This window comes from Colletotrichum godetiae (genome assembly GCF_030913485.1).
Source record: "Colletotrichum godetiae strain CBS 193.32 chromosome Unknown BDP55scaffold_86, whole genome shotgun sequence".
NCBI classification, from domain to species: domain Eukaryota; kingdom Fungi; phylum Ascomycota; class Sordariomycetes; order Glomerellales; family Glomerellaceae; genus Colletotrichum; species Colletotrichum godetiae.
In genome coordinates this window covers 72,625-91,903 of record NW_026851334.1, presented here as the reverse complement: position 1 = coordinate 91,903, position 19,279 = coordinate 72,625, and the positions used below count along the sequence as shown (strand labels likewise).

Sequence of the window (19,279 nt, the reverse complement as noted above, 5' to 3'; positions counted from 1 at the left end):
GGAAGGCAGAGGCAAGGCTGCCAAAGGTGCGTAAGGCCCTCTACCTCGTTGGGAAGGTCTTCTGACATCAGATGTATCCCCACACCAGCTCTTGTAGCAGAGATACTTGGTAGCCCACTTTGCCTCGCCGGCTCTCCCCAGCAAAGGTGAGGCCCAGGCTGCTGTTCTGCTGCATCATCACTCCCTCCGCGCCCTCTAATTAATACCTAGGCATCTAGGTGAGGTAAGGTACTCCCTAGATAGGTAGGTACTTGAATGCGTACGCTGTAAAGGTGCTGCACGGCCGTCGACCGTATACCGTCACCCGTCACCCGTCACCCGTTCCCCGGTGAGTACGTGCCCGCTTCTGTTGCCTCTCCCGCTCCGACCGTAGTTGCACACCTGTATCCCGTATGCATCTGTCTCTTTTTATTTTCTTCTTCTTCCTCTTCTTCTTCCTCCTCCTCCTTCCTTTTAGACGGCTTGGGACGGGGCAGTATCAGATTGCATTGCCATCCAACACCATTTCTTCTTGTCATTGTCCTGCTTCTTCTTCTGTTCGGATTTCCCCTTGTCCCAGGTATTCTTTGCGGTGCTCATATCCCCGCCAAATACTGTACTGGGACGACCAAACGGGGGTTCTGCGGAGACACAAGACCCAGACAGCATCATTGTTCATTATTCATCATTGGTTGAACTTCCAACCAAACGACACAATTGACCACCATTGATAGACAATCACTTCAACCAGCGTCCACCAGACAATCGACCTGGTTTCCCGCGACGTCCCCCCTCCTCTTCGACTTCTTCCTGACGTCCTCTCCGTACCACCATCCATCCGCTGATCCGTCGACCATCGTCTCGCCTCGCCTCCAATCTCGCGCTGTATCCCCCTGGATCAACGCACGCCCCGCGACCGACGACACCACCCGACCTCCACGGACGCCCCCAGCTGCATTGCATCTCAGCTGTGGTGTGGGAGCGGGAGCTTGATTCCTGCTGCACCTGTGCGACCACCCCGATCGTTGCTACCCCTCCGCTCGGTCGCTCATATCCAGAGTCGCAAAAACACCTCCCACTCATACTCCTAGTGTCTAGTGTCGAAGACACGACGCCATCGCCGCCATGGACGAGACACCGGGGCCGCAGCCCTCCAACCATGCCGCTGCCTTGTCTGCTGCCTCAACCGCACACTTCCTCTCTAGCCACTTCGCTTCGGTCGATACCATCTCAAGATCAAACTCCCCCGGTCCGCCCTACACCAAGAACGACGAGGACGACAAGAAGCGATACCGCCCGCGCACATTTAGCTACTTCAATCACCTGCCCTTCCCCGTTGAAGAGGAATCACAGCGTGATGCCGCTCTGGCCGGTATTCTGAAGCATCTATACATCGCCATCAAGGCCGAAGACTTTAGCCCCGGTGCTTTGCACTGGACAAGGGAGCTCACAGGATGGCTGAATCTCAAGTTTGAGATGACACGGGAGCTTCGCTCAACCTTGGCCAAGCTTTACTATCACCTGTGCCTCGCTCCCGGACTTGAGCCAAGCACTGCCGATCGCTTCCTGCGCATGGTTGTTATCCTGACGAGGTGCGCTGCTATTCCTCCACATGCTTCTTGCCAACCGACCTTGCTTCTTCGTACCTGACCAGCCGCTGACCAATTTCCTCGTGCAGAAAGTACCACTACCTCAAACCCGTCGATGACCTCCTACTCGATTGGCGCCCCTTATGGCGCGAGATCAAGGCTCTGGTGCTTCCATCAGAGGTTGCTTCACATCAGACAAACCGCCGCCGCTCCCAGAAGCAACTGTGGAAACTGTGCCTCCATGCCCAGACATACTTCGACCCCAAGGATCGCAAGGAAATGCTCGACGAATTCCTGCCCTACTTCAGCACATCGGATGTCTCGAACGCCTATATTGTCGTCGGAACTATCAACGCGTTGCTTCCCACCGATGCTACCCCAGAAAATGTGCCGTGCTCTCAGCCGCAAGAGTTTATGCCTACGCTATTCCACCTGTGGTCTTTGATTGCGAGATCCAAGAGCTTCGATGTCTTCTTCATTGATCTCTACTCCCGCATGGCAAGGGACTTTTTGCAGGCCTCCAATACATCCTTTGATGCCCATGGTATTTTCACCAGTGAACAGTCCGATTGGATCTTCACTGCCATTCTCCGCCTGACAGAGATTCCGGTCGGCCAGTCCAATTCCCCATACTCAACACTGGACTACTCTTCAGGCTTGGGCTTGTATCTTGAGAAGGACAAGAAGAAATACCCTACGGCTTATATGATCGCCAGGTGGATTGTGTACTCTCTGTCGCCCAAGTGCTTGGAGCAAGAGAGCTCGATTCTGGCCAGCCTTGAGGGCCTTCTGGAAGCCATCGACACATTCTATCACCCTTCCAACGTGGGATCGTGGACCACTTTTCTGGGTCAGTTCACCGTCTACCTGACAGATATCTTTGTGTCTCGATGGAACCGCGAAAAGAGCGGCGAGCTGGACACGCCAGAAGATCGCAAGATCACTCCCGCTTTGAAGCAACGATTCGTGTCTGCCCTCAAGGAGGTTACATACATGGGTCTGTTCTCCAAGAGCAACAGAGTTGCCCATTACTATTACGCATCGCTTCAAGGACTTGCATACCTCGAGCCAAATCTCATTCTGCCTGGAGCTTTGCAGCGATTTTACCCAAGTTTGCAGGGCCTCGTCGAAGTACACCGGACAACGTCAAGTCTGAATGGCCTACAAATGATTGCCAACGTCATGTCCAAGACCAAGGGTTTCCGTTGCCACATCACCGCTCTATTGGCTCTTGCACTTCCGGGCATCGATGCCAATGACTTGGGCAAGACGCAGTACACATTGAACTTCTTTCAGAGTGTCGCCTACAGTATTCCCATGGTGCCTCTTGTCAAGGACGGCGATTACGTCCACGACACCAGCTTGGCCATGCAGTGGGTACAGGGTGAGATGGAACGTATGGAGCGTGAGGGCCAGGATATCAAACTGGACTACGAAACTGAGCTTTCCGACGAGGACGAAGCGAACGTCCTCAGATCATCGACAGCTGGACTCGGCGAGTTCGTCATCGCCCTCTTGGGCAAAGTCTTTACGCTCTTGGAGAATCTGCCCGATGCTTCCCACATCAGGGGAGGCACGCCTGAGGACAATGTTATCAACGCGTTGCCGGCAGCCCTCTCGCCTCTCTTCGCATCACTGTCCCCTGAGCTTTTCGACACGGCCCTCGAGAAGCTAGCTTCATTCGTCTCGACTCACGTCGTGCACCAGGCTAGAGACGCAATGGCCTGGATTCTCAATGCCCTCTGCAAGGTCAACCCCGAAAAGACTCTCAAGGTCTTCATTCCCATGCTCATTGTCAACATCCGAAATGAAATTGACTTCAACCATGCTGCATCAGATCGAAGCAGCGGCACTGACTACTTGCCAAGAGACCGTGCTCTTGTTTGGCATGTGAGCATGCTAGGTATGGCTGTTGTACATGTTGGTAATGAGGTTTTGAAATACCAGACCGAGCTCCATGACATTGCAAAATACATGCAAGAAAAATGCCGTGGTCTACCTACCATTCACATTTCCAACTACATTCACCACCTGCTCCTGAACCTGACACACACCTATCCCATCGACACGGCTTTGTACGAGCCCGATATCATTAAGCGCGGACTCGATGTCACCGACTGGGGAAAGACAACCTCTCCTGCTGATCTTACAATCAAGTGGCATCGACCTTCGGCTGGAGAAGTGCAGTTTGCTCTGGAGCTGTTTGATTCCCAGACCAAAGCAGCCACAAAGAAGCTGGATCTCTTGATGAGCGAAAAGCCTCCAGTCAGCCGAACGGGAAAGAACAAGGAGTGGTCGGATGAGGTCTCTCGGCTGTTCCAACAGATAAGGTTGGTCATCTCTGGAGTGGCAACGTTATTTGATGCGCACCGTGCCTCCGGTGAGAGCCCGAATGGTCAATCCAGTGTGGACGACGAAGGGGACACAGAAATGAATGATGATGATCCTCTCGCTGAGGCGGCCGAAGACGAGGAAACACGACCTCAGTACCGCTACGACGCTGGTTATCTTTTGACTGTCGAGGATCCTGCCTACCACAAGCTGCATGAGCTGAGGGAGGATGTGGGACAACTTCTATGCCGAAGCCACGAGTTTCTCAACCAAAATCAAGAAGACGATGTCTCTTGTTTCACGACATTGTATGCGGCCTATCGAACCTGGATTACTGACGTTGGCATTGAGCGGTCAGCTCATCCGCTGGAGAGACACCTTCGCCTTTACAAGTCGGACATCTCTGCATTCAAGATCAGTGGCCTGCGCAAGGTGTACCCACGACCGCTGCTCATCAAGCGAGCGGATGCGTACCAGCTCCTCCGTGTCAAGCACAACGCATCGGCGCGACAAAAGAGTGATCTGGATAAACAACTCTTGCTCAATCTTGCCCAGTCATCTGTTTCCCCTTACGCTGATGTCAGGCGCGTCGCACAAAGCGCTCTCGATTCATCTCTCAAAGCCCTTATTGGCGGGCGGCCTCTCGTGATCCCAATTCTTTTGGACAGACTTCGAGTAGCTTTGGACGAAGTCGATCACGATCGCATAAAGGGTGCCATGTATACCCTGTTTTTCACTAGCTTGTTGAGGACGATGGTCAAGGACTGGAGATTTGCTCCGGATGCGCTCAAACTGTACCTTCGTGCTGGTACCATCGACAAGCCCAGCATTCAGCAGCTTAACGCTACGGCGCTTTTCCCTCTGCTGGACTTTGGCAAGCCTTTTGAGCGAATGATCATCGTCAACCAAGACTTTGTCGAGAAGATTCAACCTTCAGACGACTGCTCCAAAGCCATAGATAGTCGCCACAACTTTATTGTTCAACGGCGAGAGCGTGTCGAGAAGAAGAAGCTTGCGCTAGGCTTGGAGTTGACTGAAATGGCCAAAGCAGCTCACTGGAAGATCGCGTCTCGATGCGCAATCTTTGCCAGCAACATGTGCTTGCGCTTCGACACGGTCGCGCCTCCTGAGTTCATCGCGTTGGTGACAGAGGGTATCAACGACACTCACCCTGGCCTGCGCTCCAGCTACATGGCTGCATTTACCAGCGTTTTCGAAGCCGTAGAGATGCGTGCTGCTTATGACCACACTTACCGCAACTATCTTCTTGAGAAGGAAAAGGACCGAAACAAGATCACGATTCAGGTCCCCAAAGGCGATGCAGCTTTCACGCAGAAGTATCTGGACGCATTCGCCGGCAGTCCCGAGACCGCAGAGTACATGGTTGACTCTGATCATCCAGGATGGCTGGTGTGGGGCAAGAAGTTCCTTGCATCGCGTGCGAAACCCATGCCTTTCACCGATTACGACGACACCGAGACGGCGGTTCGGAAGCAAATTGGCCAGTTGATCACGAAGGAGTGGCTGAAGACATGTTTCGACTACCTCAAGCAGGAACCTCGCGATGCGAACGCTGATAGATTCCGCATGGGCAACGTGTACATGTTGATGCACGTCTTTGATCTCATGCATTATGGGGGCACTGCGATCAAGCTAGATGACGTCAAAGAACTCACCAATGAAGTCTATGGCGACGGCAGCGACAAGCACCAACACCGTGCTACGGCAGAGATCATCGCGGCGCTTCTGTGTGGATCGAGCGATGATCCGCCCGAATTCCGCGACAAAGTATGGGGATTCGCCGCGCCTCTAATGCTGAAGGTCCTTAACGAGGACCTCACACCGGAGAACTTGCAGTACTGGGTCTCATGCTTGCATCTGACGGTTGACCCGAAGGATCCGCGTAGGTCGCACGAGCTTGTTGACGCACTGAGTTCTTTCCGGCTGGACATGTCTTCCAATGCTGCCTTCAAGGAGTCCAGCAAGGTCCAGGTGCTGGAGTTCATTATCACAGACTCGGGCTGGCACTTCCGTCACGAGAAGCCCATTCTCGCAGACTTCCTCGCACACATTGACCATCCCTACAAGACCGTGAGAGAAGCCATGGGCCGCGTCATTGCCACCATCTATCGAACCCGCTATCACGAATCCTTCGAGAATGTCAATAAGCTGCTGGAGGCCAATAAGTCAGCCTCATCTCTTGGTCTTCGCCCGTACGAGGCAAGCAAGGAATTTTCTGAGACTATGCTTGAGATCTTCGACCGTCTTGAGAAGTGGCGACATGAGCGTACCCCTGGTCAACAGACACCTTCGTCCTACACCAGTGGTTCGAAGACTGTCTTGACTTGGCTTGATAGCACATTGTCGTCACAGGAATGCACACAGCTGATGCCATTCTTCCCCGAGCCTTTCATGGAACAGCTTCTACACATGATGGACGTCAAGGAGGATCCCGAGCTTATGAGGCTCGCCTACCACGTTTACCGTCATCTACCGAACATTCCTTTCAGAATTGGCGAAGATGGGGCTTTCATTGATGCACTGGTCCGCATCGGCAAGTCTGCCACGAGCTGGCATCAGCGGCTGCGATCCATGGTCAACATGCAAGTCATTTATTTCCGTCGCCTGTTCCTCATCGAGAAGAAGCAACGGGACATCTTGTTCAACGCCGTCAGCGATATGCTCGCCGACCCCCAACTCGAAGTCCGCTCTTGCGCATCGGCCACCTTGGCCGGCATGATTCGATGTTCGCCAAAGCAAATTCGCGACCCCACCATTGAACTCCTCAAGAAACGCTTCGAGAACGAGCTCCGCCTAAACCCGATGCCCAAGAGGAAGCTCCCAGGCACCGAGACGCCTGTGGACAACAACAAGCAGATAGTGCGTCGTCACGCTGCTGTTCTAGGTCTCGGTGCACTCATCGAGGCCTTCCCATACGCCACGCCGCCCCCGTCCTGGATGCCGGAGGTGCTTCAAATCCTTGCTACTCGTGCTGCTAGTGATCCTGGCGTGGTTGGCAAGGCTACCAAATCAATCTTGTCCGACTTCAAGAAGACAAGACAAGATAGCTGGAGTGTGGATCAAAAGGTACAGTCCATCATTTTACCCCCAACCTCGTATTGGATATCGTCTAATAAGTCAACAGTACTTCACATCAGAACAGCTCGAGGATTTGGAGGGTGTTCTCTGGAAGAGTTATTTCGCATAGTCGGCGCGACATGGCTCAAGCATGCAGCGTGCATGCGTGTGTTGATTCAGTTTAGGACATGGGCAGTCATTAAAGGCATGGTGACGGAATGATATCCACTGGGGGAGGCAGGATTGCATGGCCTTGATAGATAGGCCCAGGATAAACAGTGTGCTTGTGAATTAGTAGACTTTGTAGTTCATATACATGCTTTGGTCGTACATATTGATGGCCTCGACTGCTTTGGCTTCGGGATGTATCCCAAGTGTTGTTCGTCTTCGCGAGGGACTTGGGAGACCTACTTGTGAGCTCGTAGTCTTGTCGCAAGGCCCCGATCAGCTGGGGACCAGGTATAGATGCCTCGAGTCACGACGTGTGTCGGGAGACTAAACCTTATTTCGAGCACGTTCAATGCGACGAACTCAGCCTAAGGGACGCGGCGTTCTGGAACACTCTGACGCGCCTAGTTTCCAGGGTCCAAAGGGCTGACGCCAAGTCCTTCTCCCGCGGTGTGGTTTGGGCAATGGGCGCGCGGCAGCAGGGACAGGATGCTCGCTGTCGCCGTTTCGGGGTCTCGGGCCCTGGCATCTGAGACGTCCCGACGGGGCGGTTCACCATCCTCGTGCGAGAATGACTCGCAGGGCGAGCTCAGGCCTGGGCTAGAGTTCAGCCAGTCGCCTTGTTCTGCCTTGGCCTTTTCGAAGCATGGAGAGATGTATATAAACTGGATGAACGACGCTGTCGCGTTCAGGTTTGGTTCATCTTAATTATCAAGTCATCAGCTCGTACAGCACAGAAATCACACAACTCATCCCTCTCTACACCTTTGTTCCAATAAACGAAATAGCCAAGATGAAGACCACCATCGCAACACTCGTTCTCTTCGTTACCATGGGTCTAAGCGCCAAGACGACTTCCCTTTGCAGAGACGTGGGCAACAAGGTTATTGAGGATAATGGGGTCTGTTCTACGGCCGGAGGTGCTCCTCTTGGCAAGGGCGTAAGTTACCATGAATATACATACCATTGGCGTATCTCAAAGGATGTCGTACTGACGAGGAAATAGATTTGTTGCTTTGACCAGTCCAATGCTCTTGTCAAGTCGAGATTTGATATCGCATGTGATGATAAGTTGGGCACGGTTCAGTCTACTGGGGAGGCTTGCGAGACCTAGAAATGGAGAGGACTCGAGGGGGAATCATTTGGTCATTCAAGTCGTTTAGCGGTGCATTCAAAAATCGTCATTCTAGCAATTTGATTTTCAATACTAGTCTTCATTTAAGGTTTCGATGTCCACAAAATCATACTATCAGTGTTGATGAATTGGCTGGGGCAACTACATCGGACGAGCCTTGTCCGCAATCGGCGGGGGTAAGACGGAGACGATGCGCAACAACGGCACGTCAAATAGATTGCGCCATCTAAACTATCATTGGCGTTTGATGTGGAGGGGTTTTACTTCAGTTCGGTATCAAGAAATGAATGCTTACCTTGTGTCGGAAATCATTTAGTGTATGAAGGTGCGAAATCGTCGATGCTACTGCATTGCTTCGTGACATCGAAGTAGGCCTAAGCTCACCACTTCTTGCTACCCACTACTTGAGAATCCCAAGCCCAATATGAGAGCTTTGACTACGATCATGGCCGTGGGTGCCCTTGTGTCAACAATTACGGCTGACTGGCAGTTCCGCTCGCGACCTGACCTCGCACCTCCGAGACTCAACATCACCGTCCCGGCCGCGAACTCAGTGGAAAAGGGGTTCATCTTCGTCGCTCCCTATGCCGGCTTTGAAGATGGCAACAGCGGACCGAACCAGCCAGGAGCTTACATCTTCCGAGATGATGGGGAACTCGTATGGTCTGGTATCGGCTACTATGCTGGCTGGGTTGCCAACTTTCGCCCTGATACTTGGAACGGGAAGCAATACCTTCGCGGTTTTCAAGGTCTCCTTGACAAGCACCATGGCCGCATGTTTGGATATCACACACTCCTAGGCTCTGATTACGAAGTTGCAAAGGTGGTGCGAGTTGGATCGCACCGACTAGTTTCGGCCCATGAGTTTCGCTTGGTTGACGGAAAGACGGCTTTGGTAGAAACGCCTATTCCTAAGCCCGTGTCTCTCAAGCCTTGGGGAGGCAGCGAAGACCAGACATGGATCATCTCCGGTGGGTTTCAAGGTACGGTGCTCGTGTGCTTCCAGACTCGATACTAGTGAAGATATCCGAAGCTGATTAAGGTGGTAGAAATTGACATTGAAACGGGTGAAGTTATATTCGAATGGGAAAGTCTTGACCATGTAGACCCGAAGTGTGAGTCATTGGCCAGACAACATGCCTTTGTGAGCCTACTTATCTAAGACCTTACGCAGATAGTGCATTCCCGCTCGACTTTGGCGAAGGTCTTCTAGGAGGCGGAAGAACCGAGGCTGATGGGTGGAACTACTTCCACATCAACAGTGTCGATAAAGACGATGAGGGCAACTACCTCGTGTCAGCACGTAACACGGCGGCCGTTTTCAAGATCAACGGCACAAGTGGCGCCATTATCTGGCAACTGGGAGGTTTCCACGGAGGGTCCTCCTTCGTACTTTCAAAGGAAGACGTTTTTGGCTACCAGCATCACGCACGTTTCCGCAGTCGTTCGGCTGATGGAAAGATCGAAATCATTTCGCTTTTTGACAACGGCGCGCACTCCACATCAGTCAAGACGAATCCGTTTTCGCGCGGCCGGATCTACCAACTCAACCACACCGATGGTACAGCCAAAGCTCAAAAAACATAGAATGCCCCGGATGGACTATCGGCTCACACTCAGGGAAACTTCCAAGTGCTTCCTAACGGTAATGCCTTCATCAACTGGGGCCAGGCGGGCGCAGTGACCGAGTACAGCAATGACGGTGACGTCTTGTTCCACGCCTACCTCGACTCAGCCCCCGAAGGCCATTTGGTCCAAAGTTATCGTGGTTTCCGTTTCAGCTGGACGGGCACGCCCACAGAGGAGCCGGCCATAGTTGCTTTCAGTGGAAAGGACTCTGTCATCGACGTGTACGTCTCGTGGAATGGAGATACCGAAGCAGCATCATGGCGCTTCTTCTCTACGAGTGCAGCAGAGGCGGATGCTCGTCAACTAGGTGAGATCAAAAGAAACGGCTTTGAGACGCACTTTGAATTTTCAGGAAGGGTCAATGAAGACAAATCATTGGTTTTCGCCCAAGCTGTCAGTGCCAGCGGCAAGATCCTGGGGCAGACTCGAGCAACGACAATCTCGAGGAATGAGATACCACCCTCTTCTACATGGGTGCAATGGTCGGAGGACCTTTGAACTCATCTCGATAGTCTCGACAATTTTCGAGCACATTCAAGAGGGACTGAGAGCAGTTTTGAACGACATAAATGGCTAGTCTCGACGTTTAATAGCAGGGTTAATGGCTATGATGGGTTCTTGAGATTTCATCCATAAGATCCTTCCAGGCTCTTAATACTCTCCAGTAAGCTGCGTCAGAGAGCCAGCAGGAGGGAAGGGCTGATCAGTTTTAGCAAACATGGAGATCTTATTGAAAATTCTACTTTCGATAGAATGTCTTCAGGCCAAGGTATTGGCGAATACAGCGTGTCCTGTCGGGAGTTCAAGTGCAATCCGAGTCGCGTGCAATATTCTTGGTGTTAATCATCTCTCATGCGTACGGGTGGAGTTGACGATTTAATCCATGGAGGTTGGAGTTGCGGCTCTACTGGGCGTAGTCATCGTACAGGAGCCAAGTCGAAATCCTAGCCAGATTGTCGTTAACATCAGGCCGTTCGGTCAACTCCCGACTACCAAGTGATCTTGGTATCTTGGATGTCTTGGCTTAATTACCAAAACTAACCCTGTCCTCTCGCCAACTTGGTATCGTAAAATACATCTACACGCTCCACAACAGGTTCATCACATACGAGACTTCATTTAGCGTCGGACCTTGTTACATTATCCGAGTTCTCCCGAATTATCTTGGGGCCAAGGAAGCTCAGCCGGAGATCGGCTTAGGTAAAATGCTTCCTTGGTCTGTGGAGCTCCAAGTAACATGCATGCCCAGTGGCCAAGACTATTTCAACTTCACTTCACTGCGGAGACTCCACCTTGATAAGCTGCTTTTCCGCGAGGTCTTCCGCCTCCCTCGGGACTCTCATCGAAAGTAGTCCTTTGGTTGGCCTCCGGAACATAAATCTGGAGAGCACTGCCTAGTATTTTTGTTGAAGTGGGGCTGATGGCAACTCCAGTCCGATCCCTGGATTCTTACCTGTGGTTTCTCCATTTCTCGACCTGGGGCAGACCCGCCAGACATTGGCTTGACTGGAGTCCGGAGGCGGGGTCTGGGGAAGTTCATTATGGAGGGCGGAGAAGCATGGGGAAGCGAAGCACAATCGGAAAAACAGTGAAATCCATTAGAGCCAGATGACGACGGCCCAGAGAGGACGAGTGTATCAGTAAAGGGTTCTATCTTACACATAAAAGAGAGCACCTCTCGTGCCTTTCCTTAGACACCACACTTCCACCTCCGCTTGATATTGCCTAGACTAGACAGCCTGCCTTCATCAAAGCAATTCTAAGACATGGTCAACGAAGAGAAGCCCACAGCCCAGCAAGGCATCGGCATGGCTCCTCCCACTGGTATCAACAATACCACCGAGGATCATGTTACCAAAGACCCCTTTTTAATGGAGGCCAACGAGGCCAACGGCAAAGGGGATCTTCTTCCCACTCCTGAAGAGCAGATTGAGGCTCTTGGTATCGCCAACTGGCGCGATCTCGAAAAGCAGGTCGTCAAGCGACTTGACATGACTCTCATGCCGTGCTTATGGGTACTCTACTTATTCAACTATCTGGACCGAGCGTCCATCGCGTAAGTTCCAACATGAATGAGACGAGATAGGCCTAGCCCTGCCCATGCTGACTGAACTTGACTACCTCAGACAAGCTCGTCTCAGTAGCCTGGACGAAGATCTCAATCTTGAAGGTTATCAGTACGGAACTGCTGTTTCAATCCTCAGTGTTGGGTAAGCGAATGAACAAACTTTCGTCCCTTGGTGTCCTTCAGCTCCTAACCTGAGAAAAAGATATGTCCTTGGTCAAATTCCGTCCAACATGATTATTGGAAAAGTTCGACCAAGTCTTTATCTTTGCTTAATGGCCTTGGTTTGGTCTAGCGTCTCGGCAGCAACGTGTGGCGTCAAGAATTACCAAGGCCTCATCGCCGTCAGATTCTTCCTCGGCGTGGTTGAAGCACCGTTGTTCCCAGGGGTAAGTTCTCGTTCGACATCTTTCCGCTTCGATCCTTCGGGCATGCTTCTGATACTTTCTAGGCGATCTACGTCATGTCTTGTTGGTACACACGTAAGGAGATGGCGTTACGTTGCGCACTGCTATACACTGGCCAAACCCTGGCTTTCTGTACTGCCGGCCTCATTGCAGCGGCCGTTTTTAGCACCTTGGAAGGTAAATACGGCTTAGCAGGCTGGCAGTGGCTTTTCATCGTCTTGGCGTCAACCGGCGCAGGACTTGCTATGATCGCCCTCTTTATCCTCCCAGACTATCCCGATTCGACTACTGGCAGTGCTCGCTGGTCCATGACGGAGGACATGCGCAAGGTGGCTGCTGCTCGTATTCTGGCCGATCGTGTATCAACTTCGGAAGCTCAAGCTGGTGTCTGGGCTGGGCTGAAGATGAGCATCTTCGACTACAAGATGTGGTTGCTTGTCGGCATGAATATCGGAATCTCAGCTGCCTATGGATTCTCGAACTTCTTCCCATCCATTGTCCGGGGTTTTGGCTACAACAACACCATCACTCTTGTCCTGACTGCGCCACCATATATCTTTGCGGCTCTCGGTTCTCTCGTCAACGCATGGCACTCTGATCGGCAGAAGGAGCGCGGTTATCATTTCGCTGGCCCCATTGCTTTCGGATGCATTGGCTACATCATCTGCCTGGCCACTGAGAGCAAGACAGCACGGTACGCTGCTTCTTTTGTATATGTTGGGGGCATGTACTTTGCAAACCCCCTCATTTCAACGTGGACATCCAACACCATGGGTAGGACACCGGAGAAGCGCGCCATCTCTGTCGCACTTGTCAACGTGCTTGGCCAGATTGGGAATCTGATTGCTCCCTACTTCTTCGTTGACTCAGATGAACCACGCTATCGGCTTGCCTTCATTATGATGATGGTCATGGGCCTGATTGCATGCGCAAGTGCCATGGGCCTGAAGTTCTACCTCTATAAGGCAAATCAGAGATTGTACCGGGAGGCCGTTCGCAACGGCAGCGTGTATAATCCTTATGTCATGTAAAGTTACGAATTGGCTACTGTTACACTTGGAGATAGCCGATAGAGTTCAGCTGTGCTATTTCTATTCGGGATGGGGTGGGACGATGTGGTTTAAATTCTTCACGAGGATGAGACTGCTCATAGATCAATCGCTGACAGCACACAATACGAATCAGTGACTGGCAAACATTTCGCTCCTTTCGCCCTTCTATTTACATGTATCTTGATTCAAGTTACGCACAGTGACTGTTTGTGTCTGTCCTTGCAACGGATCAGTAAAGGCACCTTCTGCCAGACGAGGTATATCCTTTGTCTCGACGTCCATTGCTTTGACTGGTCCATCAACTCAAGATCGAAGTTCCAAACTAACTTGGCCAAGATGATGCGTAATTCTGCATAGGCCATGCTAGGGAAACATGGTTAGAGAGTACTACCTTAGATGGAGTACCTGCACATACCTCTTCCCTATACAGTTTCTAGGGCCATAAGAAAACGGCTGACTCGCAGACTTATCGTCGTTGGTAAAAGGAAAGTCATTGCTGTTTTCTATCCAACGTTCTGGGATGAATTCCCTAGGGTCAGTCCAATTTTGCTCTGAGTGACCAGCGGAAAGCTGATGAACGCCGACCGCCGTCTACAACACCCAAAAGTTAGCATCGTTCTTGTATCATCAGGCAGAAATTTTTATCAGGGGCTGGCACTCACGCCTCCGGGCACCCATCTCCCATCAATCTCTTCACCCGCTCCAGGCACAAACCTTGGCAGAGTACTCGGGCTTGGGGGATAGATCCTCAGCCCTTCTTCGATGACTGCCTTGAGATATCTCAACTCCCCTGTTGATGCCATTGATATTTCATCTTCGGTCTGAAATGTAGTTCTGATCTCATCCGATAGCGCGACGTACGTCTTCAGGTTGTTGCACAAGTAAAAGGTGATGCCAGAAAGTGCAGTAGCCGTAGTGCCGCTGCCTGCTACGATGAAAGCAGACGCCATCCTGACCAAATCGGCATTGCTGAGGTCGGCTTGCGGGTTCTCCAAGATGTAGCTCATTGAATCCTTTTTGCTACCGGTTTCTTGGAGTCGGCGTTTTACCTTCCCTGCAGTCAACTCTCCGTGTCTCTTGAGTGCCAGTTTCTGGGCCTTCGGGGCGAGCCACTCTAACCAGGCCTCAAGCCCATAATAGATGGCAAATTGATATCGAACAATTCCTTGCGCTCGATCACCAATGACTTGCAACCAAGGTTGAGATGCGTCGTCTAGGCATCCAGCCGCCTGGCCAAACGCCAGGTCACTAATGATGTCAAAGGCAGCAAGACTAAACCATTTGACCATGTCCTGGGGAATTCCGGTTTCGCTGGAGGATCGCAGCTGTTTCATCAATTTCTCGGCATAAAGCTGAAGGATGTCTTCCTGCTCTCTCAGTGCCCGGTCGCTGAAGGCCGGCAAGACTGCCTTTCGAAGTCGAGAGTGGGGTTCCTGGTCGGCTGTCACGATGCCGCCATTCCGAACAGCTGGGTTAGTTACACTAGGTCCAGCGATTCCCCGTCCGTCAAAACATTTCGTAAACTCTGGTGATCTTTGACCATAGATCTTCTTCCAGGCCGTAGGAGTCGTGTAGGATAGCTCATCAGGTGCAATTCTGACAACTGGTCCATGCTTTTCGTGGAGCTCACGGATTTTCCAAGCGAGGTTGCCTTGTAGGTTGACAACGTTCCAAGGCAATCGAGAAGCTGCCCAGAGTCGAGGTCCAGGATAGCGGCTTAGAGGGTGGAAGTAAACATTGTAAATGGTACGGGATACAACAAAGGCAGAAAACTTCAAGTCGTTAGATAAAGCAAAGAACCATTGGAGGAGCTTACATTAACTCACACAAAAGCTGACGAGAAGTAGCACTAGCCCAAGATGGGATGCGCAGAGCGCAGTGAGCCCCAGAAAGAAGTGCATGAAGTCTGTCTCTTGGAAGAAAGATCTTGCCTGCTTTTGATTGCCAATGTTTACTGACAGTGAATACACTGGTCTCTTGGCGTTGTCAAGGCTTTACGGCACAGGAATGCTTTTTATTCTCACCAACAAGTAATTCAGATGGCGTATCGCGAGTCAGGATGCGTGTTGAAATCCACGAACAGAAGGGCTGCCATCCAAAACGTGGGTATCTTTCAGGCTTTGATTCACTGCATAAACCATGACCATCCCTGCAGCGGGACCGCTACAAATGGTCGTACCGGGGGCCGGTGGCGGACACACAACGACCTCAAGTTGCATTAAATCTGACAGTTATCTCAGTCTATGGGTATCATTTCTCCTCATCTTCCTCAAAGAAGTGCACGACTGATGGTGCGAAAGTGGCGTTGCCATTCACGTTTCCTCCGTACTGCAAATATCCAGCCGCATCAACAGCAGGAATGCCCGTAATGTCTAAGTAATCTCCCATGACCCAAACACTTTGCATGCCCATCACCATGTGTTGCAAAATGTGGCAGTGGATCTAGACTCTGGTCAGCTTATGTCTTTCTTGCCTTGTGGAAATGAAGCAAACTCACCATCCATACACCTGCGTCTTCCACGCGCAGACGCCAGCCTCTCCACCCGGAAACATCGCCGGACTTTGTCTTCTCGCCATATCGGTAAAGGTTTGTTGTGTCTCGCTTAACGGGGTTGTAGTTCTTCAGCCGCTCCTCGTTTTCGGTGCAGTTGTACGTTCCATTTCCACTGCCGATATCCCAGTAGTGGCCGCCATGAGCGTGGAAGGGATGGAAATCGAGGCCACCGTTGCCATTAACGAGAGATCCAGTATTGTGCCAGATGATCTCGAGAACCTTGTAATCATGTTAACTCGCTGTCCTCTTGAGTGTTCCGTTAGAGAACCAGCAATTACTTACCTCACCCATCTTTGCCGGCCATGTTAACGTAGTTGGATCCCAACCGTTATTGTTCATGGCTGCTGTGTAGTTCGGAATAGCCGACGGCCCGTTCTCGTAGATGTTGATCAAGTAGGGTTGATCTCCCGCATAGGGTGTCGAAGTCTCGTTCCATTGCAACCCGTTGAGTTGCCAAAGGGTAGTCTGAGTCGCGAGTTGACGATTGTCAATATGGATGCGTCTAGTCACTTCGCTAGCCTGGGGGAAGTTGTTGGGCACCAAAGGTTCTAGTGCATACTCTGCCCATTCGTACGTCTTGTTTGAGAGTGTCAAAGGAGGAGTGACTGGCGCCGTGGTGATCTGAGGTTGTGCCTTGGAGTATCGTAGCACACCGTAGCCCTGATACACCTTCGGACGGTCTTTAGTCTCCAACTGGATCAGGTAGTCGGTTTTCCCATTCAGCTCTGATTCACTCTTGGCCTTGAAGATGACGTCAAAGCGTTGCCCCGAAGTTAACTGCATGAACTTCTCGGTGTGAGGCTTGGTATAATGACCATCTGCTTCGACGATGGTGAAGTTGTCGTGATCCACGATGCCAACTTGTACCATGGACAAGGCTGTGGCACCAATGAAGCGCATGCGGTAGGTCTTCCCAGGTTCGACGTCGATAACTGGCAACTTGCAGTTTCCATTTCCAGCTGTTTCGCCGACAGAGACTCCAACGCCGTTGATGAGGACCGCATTCGTTTCACCAGACCAGGTAAAAGGCGTCGCCACCAATCCCTTCTCGATGTCGGTATCTGTTTTGCTGAAATAGTCGGTAAGGAAGACAATTCTCTCTTCGTCGTACGCGTAGGGGGGCTCGGCCTTGTCCTCAACGATCAATGGACCGGAAGCTGTCATTGCCTGGAAGCCGACATGAGAATGGTAGAAGTAGGTGCCTGATTCGGATCGCAAGGGGTAGACCTCGTAGTCAAAGAAGTGGTCAGGTGGAATGGGCCACTGGGTGGCCGATGGGCTGCCATCAGAGAAAGGTGCCATGCGCATACTCAAACCGTGCCAGTGGATGGTGGCATTATGGTCTGGCATATCATTGTAAACTCTGATCCAACTTCTTCGCCCAGGCTTCAGTCTGAGCGTTGGCCCGAATAGTGTGCCATTGATCAGAGCTGACATTCTTGTCTGACAACCGATTGAAACGTTTTCATAGGTCATCTTCAACACAAAGTCCGGCGTGAAGCTGGCACCATGCTTATGTCGACCTCCATAGTGGCCCGGGGGCCCGTGATCCGACTTGCGCGGGCCCCAAGCAGAGACCTGCGTAAGCAGGACAAAGAAACAAAGTACCGAAACGAACGACTGCATCATGGTCAATAGACGCACAGAAGAAGGAAGAGTGTGTGGGAACCGGATACAACGAACGGAATACGGCAAAGGACTCTACTTTAGATGTATGCTCACGAACCCCTCACTCGGCGCCCTGTCTCACAGCAAAGATGAGGGAATGCCATCATTGGATTAGCCTTCTGCGCTACCCATTCCAGTATCACCGCAGACATTCGTAGCCCCTCTTCGTTCATTTCACTAACAAAGTTACCATTGGGTGTACCCGCCGAAGCGTTGGCTGCGTTCCTTGTCGGCGGTACATGCACACGTTGTCGGCACTGCAGGTCGAGCGGCCCTGTGCCGGTTTAGCCCCGCGATGCAAACCTAAAATATGATTGTTTCCAATCGGAAATCCCAAGTGTGCTGCGAATGCGAGGAGAGCGGGCTTGCGTAGCGTTGTTGGCTTTGGAATAGACTTTGGCTGATCCTTGTGCTTATTTCAAATTCCAATTAAGCCTGTTTCTTTGTTTGATGGTTGTTCCCGAAAGTCCGTCTCGAAGCTATGTCCTGCATTCGTCCACCTCGTGTCCGGAGTCCTCGGACTTGATGTCAAGGGTCTCTTGAGATCTGCGGGCGCTTATTAGATTAGCTTCCGCCCTAGCATGCGAGCTCGCCTGCAACTGCACGCTAAAGAAATTCAACAAACTACTGTTATAAGGTTTGATTTCGACTACGGCGTAAGCCGACCCCAGATTGGGTTTAAATGAAGAGTACCAAGAATCATATATCAAGAGTCATGGCTGTCTGCTAACCTTTATCATATTTTGACCAAATTTGATGATCACATTGGACTCATCGCGTTCGCCGACACTGTAGGAGCACTTGGCGTCTCTGAGTTTCGAACTGAGGTGGATGAAGAGTATGTATGCAGTTGTCCCTACTTTCATCTGACTCGAGCAAACGCAGGAACTACAACAATATGACAAACTACTCGGAACTAACCTGACTTGATGCGGCAGGTCTAGTCGAGGACCTTGGGAAACGGCGTTCCATGAGAAACAGCTTGGATGAGCCGAGCGACAGACTCGGATTCATCGTCTATAAACTGATTGGTACCATGCAATGTTTTCCACCTTGCCTGACATGGGGGGGGGGGGGGGGGGGTAGATTTGACGTGTTGGAAGACAATGTTTAAGGAGCATTACGGACTGGCGGTTCTCACACTAATTAACATCAGGAACGGTCAGAATTTCATAATGAGCGCATACGTATAGAGCCATGAGTCTACCTTGGATACTAGTACTCAGTTTCTGAAGCCAGGATACCGATTAGCGAAGTGGTATGACAGCATGAAACCATTCTTGACAATATAACAGGGATGCCTTGATCGTACGAATCCTTCCTAAGTCCCCGGCTTTTTTATCAGCAATGGGCACTGAAAATCTACACAAAGGAAAGCCCGAGCCTTATCGGTGCAGAAGCAATGTCATATAGCAGCCACCCAGCCACCCAGCTATTAGAAGTTCCTACGCTTACAGACTGAGGATATTATTCCAGTTCACAATTCGAGGCAATATTTGTTAGTTGTTTTCTGAGTCAAGCTCACCGAGTTGAGGCTTGGAGGACCCAGCAGGTCTAGTCACGCTGGTATCCTTGTCGAAAGGACTGTACTAGTAGAGCATAACGCGATTGATAAGCACTCGGA

At 51.4% G+C, this 19,279-nt stretch overlaps 6 protein-coding genes across 6 annotated transcripts; 4 read left to right on the top strand and 2 right to left on the bottom strand.

Moving 5' to 3' along the window:
- Positions 1-1,104: 1,104 nt before the first annotated feature.
- Positions 1,105-7,107, top strand: BDP55DRAFT_734712 (GPI mannosyltransferase; the record flags this gene model as incomplete). The annotated part of the gene is made up of 3 exons (XM_060580239.1): positions 1,105-1,571; positions 1,658-6,986; positions 7,045-7,107. 3 exons carry the CDS (start codon positions 1,105-1,107, stop codon positions 7,105-7,107), a joined length of 5,859 nt encoding a protein of 1,952 aa, XP_060422470.1.
- Positions 7,108-7,938: 831 nt separating this feature from the next.
- BDP55DRAFT_734711 (uncharacterized protein) lies at positions 7,939-8,259 on the top strand (the record flags this gene model as incomplete). The annotated part of the gene is made up of 2 exons (XM_060580238.1): positions 7,939-8,085; positions 8,152-8,259. 2 exons carry the CDS (start codon positions 7,939-7,941, stop codon positions 8,257-8,259), a joined length of 255 nt encoding a protein of 84 aa, XP_060422469.1.
- A 466-nt stretch (positions 8,260-8,725) lies between these two features.
- On the top strand, positions 8,726-10,407 carry BDP55DRAFT_698833 (ASST-domain-containing protein; the record flags this gene model as incomplete). Its single annotated transcript, XM_060577825.1, has 4 exons — positions 8,726-9,263; positions 9,330-9,395; positions 9,455-9,841; positions 9,914-10,407. The coding sequence occupies 4 exons, from the start codon at positions 8,726-8,728 to the stop codon at positions 10,405-10,407; spliced, it is 1,485 nt and encodes a 494-aa protein (XP_060422468.1).
- Positions 10,408-11,780: 1,373 nt separating this feature from the next.
- Positions 11,781-13,412, top strand: BDP55DRAFT_566661 (major facilitator superfamily domain-containing protein; the record flags this gene model as incomplete). The annotated part of the gene is made up of 4 exons (XM_060570527.1): positions 11,781-11,965; positions 12,036-12,119; positions 12,180-12,363; positions 12,426-13,412. The coding sequence occupies 4 exons, from the start codon at positions 11,781-11,783 to the stop codon at positions 13,410-13,412; spliced, it is 1,440 nt and encodes a 479-aa protein (XP_060422467.1).
- Positions 13,413-13,483: 71 nt separating this feature from the next.
- Positions 13,484-15,412, bottom strand: BDP55DRAFT_684807 (cytochrome P-450). Its single transcript, XM_060576421.1, has 4 exons — positions 15,260-15,412; positions 14,096-15,205; positions 13,849-14,024; positions 13,484-13,796 (listed from the first exon to the last, which is right to left on the bottom strand). The coding sequence occupies exons 1-4, from the start codon at positions 15,332-15,334 to the stop codon at positions 13,619-13,621; spliced, it is 1,539 nt and encodes a 512-aa protein (XP_060422466.1). The 5' UTR covers positions 15,335-15,412; the 3' UTR covers positions 13,484-13,618.
- Positions 15,413-15,683: 271 nt separating this feature from the next.
- BDP55DRAFT_698830 (L-ascorbate oxidase) lies at positions 15,684-17,613 on the bottom strand (the record flags this gene model as incomplete). The annotated part of the gene is made up of 3 exons (XM_060577824.1): positions 15,684-15,875; positions 15,931-16,206; positions 16,270-17,613. 3 exons carry the CDS (start codon positions 17,611-17,613, stop codon positions 15,684-15,686), a joined length of 1,812 nt encoding a protein of 603 aa, XP_060422465.1.
- Between the last annotated feature and the right edge of the window lie 1,666 nt (positions 17,614-19,279).

Excerpts from the sequence above, each read along its gene's own strand:
- BDP55DRAFT_684807 (XM_060576421.1), bottom strand. The coding sequence starts at position 15,334 with ATGCACTTCTTTCTGGGGCTCACTGCGCTCTGCGCATCCCATCTTGGG. Across the intron at positions 15,206-15,259 it reads TACTTCTCGTCAGCTTTTGT|TTTTCTGCCTTTGTTGTATC; the intron begins GTGAGTTAATGT and ends AACGACTTGAAG. Across the intron at positions 13,797-13,848 it reads AGAAACTGTATAGGGAAGAG|CATGGCCTATGCAGAATTAC; the intron begins GTATGTGCAGGT and ends ATGTTTCCCTAG.